This window comes from Symsagittifera roscoffensis, chromosome 1, assembly GCF_963678635.1.
Source record: "Symsagittifera roscoffensis chromosome 1, txSymRosc1.1, whole genome shotgun sequence".
NCBI classification, from domain to species: domain Eukaryota; kingdom Metazoa; phylum Xenacoelomorpha; order Acoela; family Convolutidae; genus Symsagittifera; species Symsagittifera roscoffensis.
In genome coordinates, this window is record NC_087062.1 from 16,385,898 (window position 1) to 16,393,748 (window position 7,851).

At 36.8% G+C, this 7,851-nt stretch overlaps 1 protein-coding gene across 1 annotated transcript; it reads left to right on the forward strand.

Moving 5' to 3' along the window:
* On the forward strand, window positions 1-4,354 carry LOC134854112 (transcription initiation factor TFIID subunit 1-like; the record flags this gene model as incomplete). The annotated part of the gene is given in 1 exon segment (XM_063870265.1): window positions 1-4,354. A coding segment is annotated over 1 exon segment (4,088 nt), but the record flags the coding sequence as incomplete, so codon positions are not given.
* Between the last annotated feature and the right edge of the window lie 3,497 nt (window positions 4,355-7,851).

Below are 7,851 nucleotides of genomic sequence, written 5' to 3' on the forward strand. Positions count from 1 at the left end.
AAAATTTGTTGCCAATTTTGAACGATGACCGAAAACGTTTGAGAGGTTTAACTACGAGTCCAGGGAAGTCAGGTAGTCCGGATAAAAGCCAGAGTGAGTCACCAGATAAGAAGCAACAATTGCGGCGATCTAAAATTCTTCTTGGAAAATTGGAAAACTCTAATTTACGCGAGTCTAAAGATATTGGCACAGAAAAAGACGCGAATAGCAATAGTCAATTCAGATTACAAGGGCTAAAACGCCATAAGTTTAACCTGTCAAGTGATAGTTTTTACCGAAGCAAACAAGAGAAAGAGGCAGCGAAGGGCCTTGGATCTCTGATTCACCACGCGACAACTGCCGTGCAAATATCTCAACCGTTTTTCCCAACTTACTTGAGCGTGCAACGTCTAAGACACTTCCACAGGTGGCCGCTGAAACGATACTCTTACGGTCTTCTATCGGAACCAGGACTGAAACCAGTGAAGGTTCTTACTGAATACATTGAGTTGATTCGCCAGGAACGGGAAGCGGAAAGGCAAGCATCAGGAGGCGGGGATATGTTTTACATGAGGACTGCAGATGATCTATCGGGACGTGACGGAGACTTGGTTTTGGCCGAGATCTCGGAGCAACATCCTCCCTTAATCAGTCAAATTGGAATGTCCTCAAAAATCAGACATTACTACAAAAAAGGAAATCGGAGCGATCAAGGTCCTCCGAACTACTCTTATGGCGAAGTTGTTTACATGAATGAAAGTCCATTTCTGGGAAATTTACAGAACGGAGCTACCTTATCAGTTCTCGAGAATAGTATGTACAGAGCGCCTATTTATAATCACGAAATGAAAAGCAATGATTTTTTGATTATCAGGTGTCGGGATGCTTATTATATCAGAAAAGTGCCGATGATTTTTACAGTAGGTCAACAGTACCCTTTAATTGAAGTTCCCAGTCCTAACTCGAAAAAGGCTTCACATTTTCAGAGGGATTTCCTCGCTGTCTTTGTGTATCGTCTATTTTGGTCGTCAAAAGAGAAACAGAAACGAATTAAAATGGAAGACATAAGAGCCGCTTTTGGACCGCATTATTCAGAGAGCAGTATTCGAAAACGATTAAAAATTTGTTCAGATTTTAAGCGTGCAGGACATGAACAAAATTGGTGGAACTTGAAGTCAGGATTCCGACTTCCGAACGAAGAGGAATTAAGGCGTTTAGTTTCGCCAGAAGAATGCTGTGCGTTCTACAGCATGCAAGCTGCCGAACAAAGACTTAGAGATGCAGGCTATGGAGACAAGGCATTCACTCTTGATGATCAATTGGATGACCCGAACGCCTCTGATGAAAAAAATGTCGAAGACGAAGTTAAGTGTGCGCCGTGGAACACTACAAGAGCCTATCTGAGTGCAATACAGGGAAAGTTCATGTTGGACATCACAGGAATCGGAGATCCGACTGGTTGCGGCGAAGGGTTCTCGTTTGTTCGTCTACCCGGTAGAATTAACAAAGACGAGGAAAGTGTTGCTGGCAATGAAAAGAAACGAAACGTCACAGGAACCGATGCTGATCTTCGGAAATTAAATCTAACACAAGCCAGACAAATATTAGTTAAACATAAAATTCCTGATGAGGAAATTCAAAAACTGTCGCGATGGGAGATCATTGACGTAATCAGAACTCTTTCGACTGAAAAAGCGAAAACTGGATCTGGAGAATCAATGTATGACAAGTTCGCGAGAATTGGAAAGTATGGAATCTCAGACTCTCACGAGAAGTTTAGAGAAGAATGCCAAAGAATATTTGACCAGCAGAATAAAGTGTTAGCATCAGATGAGGTTCTGAGTTCAGATGACGCGAGCAGCTCTGAAGACGACGAGGAAGACTTAGAATCAATGGCCAAAAATGTCGAATCATTGATGGCTAAAAATAAATCATGTGCTGAGTTGGCCCGAGAAAAGGAAGAGAACGAGAGAAAAGAGTTGCAGAAAATGATTTTGTCAGGAAATAATCCAAAAGAGGAACCGGATAAAGGAGACAAAAACAAGAAAGATCCGACCACTAATATTGCAGATGATGTTGACATGTCAAAGTATAATGGAAAAGTTTTGAAGATTTACCGGAACTTCAGGGATGACGAAACTGGGGAAGAGTATCAAAGAGTTGAGACTGTTCGGAAACCTGATGTAATTCATGTGTACATGAGTATCCGAGATACTAAAGACGAAGCTTGGATGTCAGAATTTGTCGACTTTCAACAGATTCGAAAAGAAGAAGAGCGCAAAAAAAGAAGGAGGCTTCAAGATCAGTTGAGAAGACTGGAAAGGAATAAACAGAAAGGCAAATTTGGCGCCACATCGAAAGCAAAGAAACATGACCCGCAATCATTTAAAGTAACATGTGGGGCTTGTGGTCTGAAAGGTCACATGAAAACCAACAGTTTGTGTCCTTATTTTGGAAAAACGCCTCCAGCCGCACGTGAAAACTTGCCTAGGAATAGCTCCAATTTTGACCTCAGTTCTGAAGTAACCAACGATGACGAAGGCGAGGATTTGATTAAAGTTGAGGATACCAAAATAACACTCGGCAAAGGGTTATTCGACAACGTGGATAAACGACATCAGGGATCATCGAGTGTACATGGAGGTACGGGATCCAAAAAAGACGAGGAATCTTCAATAGTTTATAGAAAACATTATACCTCTGGAGGGATGCTGCGAAAACGTGCGGATCCCGTAGTTGTCATTTCATCGATGTTTGAGAAACTTATCCAGGAGCTGAAACAAGTTCCCGGGTCCGAAGTATTTCATCACAAAGTGCGAGAAAAAGATGTTCCAGATTATTACTCGATCGTGTCTCAACCAATGGATTTACAGAAAATGCGAGACAAATGTATGAAAAAGCAATACAAAACAAGAAATGATTTTCTGGAAGACATTAACTTGATAGTATGCAACTCCATAACATACAATGGTCTTAATCATTCGATAACTGAAAATGCCCACAAGCTCAGCGATATGGCTCAAACTCACTTTAGGTCATTGGAGTCGAAATACTCCAAGCTAGAGAAAAGAATTAATCCGTTGTTGGATGACAATGATCAAGTTGGTTTCTCGTTTTTACTCAGGGAAATTGCCAATAAACTTAAACAGATTCCAGAATCTTCTCCGTTCCACGTTCCAGTCAGCAAGAAAGCTGCTCCCCATTACAGATCGCTTGTCAAATATCCCATGGATCTGGACACTCTTTTGAAGAATTGTGTCAGACATTCATATCGAACTAAAGAAGCCTTCATGAATGACATCAGTTTAATTGCTTCAAATAGTGAGCTATTCAACGGACCTGAACACATTTTAACATCCAAGGCCACTGAAATTGTAAACATGGCCAGGATTGAAATATCTTTACACGATGAGTATCTTACTAAATTGGAACGAAGGATTTGGGAGGCATCTCAAAAGTCGACGGGATCAGTTGCTAGTAGCATGTCGCCAACTGGATTCTCAGAATTGAGTGGGTTCAGCGAAAAGGCCAACGAAGCTGGAAGGTCCAGCTCCGAAAGTGACTCAGATACTGAGGAGCCAACAACTAGTAAGCGATCTAGGGCTATGATTACGAACCTCGATCATTATTTCAGCTCTTTCGACAACGGATCGGAGCGGAAACCAAATGCTTCTGATCTTCACACACAAGTGCCGAATAAAAATACGCTTGCTACAATTCACGAAACGTCTAACTTTGCTATTCAGAATGAAGAAAATTTTGATCCAAGTTTCCAGATGAAAGCCGAGGTGCAGTTTTCAGCTGATGATTATTCACAACTAAGCTATCAAAACGAGCAGAGCTATTTATCATCACAGGATCCAGCGTTTCACGACCAGAATTCGTCTTCGTATCCAATGGATGACTCCTTCAATTCGAACTCGAATCAGTATGATTTCGGATCCCAAGGGAATCCAGCGGAAAATTCCAACAGTCAAGTTATCTGGATGAACGAAGATTCGCAAGATCCTGAAACTATGGCGAAAATTCTGCTGGGGGATATCAGCGAAAGCGACAGTGAAAAAGTCGAGGGGTCTATCACTGACAACGAAGAAGACGATGAAAACTGAACTCTGTCCTCCCTGAAGGATCTCTGTTCCAACATCAAGAAAACTCTTTTCAACTTGTAAAGTTACGCATACTTTCGAGTTAAATATAGTTTAAGATACCAAAACTATTCACAATTCAGTGTTGCATACAATAGTTTATTGTAGATTCGTTGTTAAGCCTTAAAACTGATATATTTAGAATAATTTGAGGTTATATTTGATTTATTTCATAAATAGAGCGATATCTACTGTTTAATATTTGCTGATAATTTACCGTTTCAGTCGCATTTTTTGAAACGTTGTGGACGATTAGTTGGAACGACAAGTAAAGTTTGAATAATGAGTTATGGAACGTTTTTATATCTTTTTTTAGAAATTTGTTTTGTGGATGCTATTGCTGACACCAAAATCAAATGCTCTACCTGAAGAGCGGCTGTGCTAATCTAAGAAGTGTAAATTTATCTGTTATTTGTGAAATTTTTTGAACTTTCAAGTACAATGAACGTAGTGAGACACTCATCAGTAGTGCTGATTTTTTTTTGTTTCAGGAAATTCTGGAAAGTTCTAGCACATGATTTTTTACTGTTTGACTCCTGGTTTTTTTAAAGCTCAATTCAAATTCATTTGCTTAAACGAAGGCAAATTACGTTCTTCAATAAACGACGTGGAAAATATATTTTTTTGATCCAGTTGCTGGCTAGCCAATCATGATTGCTGGGTAGCCAATCATGACTGCTGGCTAGCCAATTAAAAAATGGCAATCATAAAAGGTTTTTTGAAACTCCACTATTGAAGAGCGAAAGATGAAAGGTCACAAAAAATTTGATCGACTTCTAGTTTCGAAAATGGAATTTAATTTTCAGGTTTCACTGCGAAATATAAAGTTTACCTATTGATCTAGTCTAGTTTCTCAAACTGGTTTAATTTTATCTAAAAAGTGCCAATCATAAATTATTCTAGAAATTCATAGAGCTCTATTGGCGTCTGTTTTTTTCTTTGAAATTCGTTCATTGACGTTTTCCAACTCTCTGTTGGCTATGTTTTCATATTCAAATTTTTGAAGCTAGCATTTCATTTTTAACAAACATTTTCTTTACGACACAAAACGGGATCAAATTTCCCCCTTTTTGTTGACCTTTTGACCTCCTTCAGCTAAAATAAATAAAACAAGAACAAAACAAAACGAGTAAATTGTTGTTGAGCTAATGGTGCAAAACATATCAACTACTGAAATTATTCTGCTTGAGAGTAATGAAATTATTTTGACAACAAAAAAACGATATAAATTTTAAGTCGATTCTTTGTCTGGGAGATCATAACTGCGTGGTCCAAGTTGTTTTAAGATTTTGATTAAGTTTGTGTTTTACCATAATTGTTCCCTATTAACAAACAACACCTTGAAAAAAGTATCTTTTTCTGTTTTTAGGATTCGTGTTTTTTTTGCTCTTAAATCATTTTTCGAAATAATTCAATGCAAGGTGGCCCACCTTCTTCACACAAGCAGACTTGTGATTAGTGTAGCTCAGTCAGCCCACTTTTTCCCTATTTTTTCAAATTAGTTAGTGCTTCATATGGTTGCCCTTTTGCTGCATATTTTTAAAGCATTGGCAATCTGATAGCATGTATTTCGCAGCTTCATTGCTGGCTAGTATTTGAGAATATCAAGCGACAGTTGTGGAAAGGTGTTTCCATCAGACTCAAAATTTGATGTCACTGGTTTTTGTATGCATTTTGAGTGCAAATTTTATCTATATATATGTATACATTTTAAAAAAAAATTAGGTATTTCACTTGACACTTGTTCACGAAGTTCCTATCTTGACAAGGTATAAAACGCAAGGTATAAAATTTCTCTACCAAATTTAGATTTTAAAAAATTACTTAATTCTGGTTTTTATTGGAACACAAACTTTAAAAAATGTTCGTGGTTGCTTCACAAAGTTTTTAATGGCCTATGTTTTCAAAAAATTGTTTATTTCTGTTAACACCAAACTTTCCACCAGTTAGTGCTTCCACCAAAAAAATTTGGATTCGAAAAATTTATTTTTCTGTTAACACCAAATTTTCCACCATACAGCGTGCAATTTTCAGGGTAATCACAGGGTTTGAAAATCTGGTCACCAATTCTGACCGCTCAAATTTTTATAGGTTTCCGAGATAAGATAGTTTTTATTGATTTTCCAATAAACTCACATTATGGTTTTTCTTAAAACTTAAAATTCGCGACCCCATGTTTGTACCTAGACCTTTTGAAACATAATAAAAAAATCTTAGTTTAAAAAAACTACTTTTTAAAATTTGACACCCTCGTCGCTATGGTGAGATGGTGTAAGGATAGTTTCATGGTTGCAAGTCGTTTAATTAATGAAGTCAAAAGCGATGTTGAAAGCTGACCAGCCTTTTTTCTACAATTGCATTAAAAGTTGCACTTCACAATATTCTGTTGTTTGATTTTAAAGCTTAGAAAAAAATTTTCACGTTCAACAATTAGTTGTAGCACCGTTAAATATTCGTGCAGTTGAAAGTTCTTAAAATTTCCTTGCACTAGATCAACAATCCAATGGTGCTTCAAAGTTCGGAATGGATTTCATTGCGGAAATATTTTTTCTTTCAATTTGAGGAACCAATTTGGGCACGTGGCGTTGGCCTTTTTTGATTTTTTCCTGCCCTTAAAATTGGGGAAGAATTTTTTTTGTAATATCATATCAAAGCCGTTCCATTCTTGAATTTATTGAAATTGTGAGATTTTTGTCGATGTTTTTTAATGTGGAAAAAAGCAGGTTTGAATTTTTTGTTAATTAGTATAAATTTGAGTTAAGACAGACACTAATATTGGTTCATGTTTAGCTTTTAGTTTGTTAGAAGTAATTTTATTATATTATGTACAATTAGGTTTCAGTGCCACTCGTCTCCCGCAGCACACAAATAAATCGGCCAAAATTGAAAAAAAGCTTTTGTAGAGATGTTCGTTTCAAACGACCATCGATAGAATTTGCAGACTCTTTGAGAAGCAACTAGTTAAATTTGCCTTGTAATTATTTGACACATTACTAGTTATTTTTCAGCAGGCATTGTGTAGAGTAAACATAGTTTGACTATTGTTTGTTTTCGTATTTTTTTTTTTCGGTTTGGTTGTCACAGCACGGTCGGTATTAAACATTTAGGCAATCATTACTATTGACTATTGTTTGTTTTCGTATTTTTTTTTCGGTTTGGTTGTCACAGTACGGTCGGTATTAAACATTTAGGCAATCATTACTGAAATCAAAAACTCATTTTTCTTGTTTTCTCGAAACGGTGCATGTTATTGTCATCCGAGAGTTTTGGCTGAACATTTTATAAATACAATTGTGGACTTTGCTTGTGAAGATTTTTTTATTTTGATTCTCGAGTTGTTTTTTCTCCTTTGTTTGTTTTCAATATAATGTTGTTGATACCACCAATAATCATGGAGATCGAATAAACTTTGCTAAAAAACGTTCTTCAACCAAGTTGGGAACAACTTTGAAATGTTTTCAAACAAAATTTTCTTAGTGTCGCAAAGAAAACGGTACGAAATTTTTGAATTTGATCTCATATCAAGCAAATATTTTATGCCTATTATGGTAATCAAATTAACCCGTGTAAATTTAGTTGAACTGCCGTATGATTAGTTTTTTAAGTTTCTTTTTGTACCTTCTAACGCATCAACTTTTAAAAATTTAACTTAATTTTCTGCAACAAATTTGAAAAAGAAAATCGAAATGGTTGAGTTTTTGTTCAAATCTTCTCATCACACTTTCAA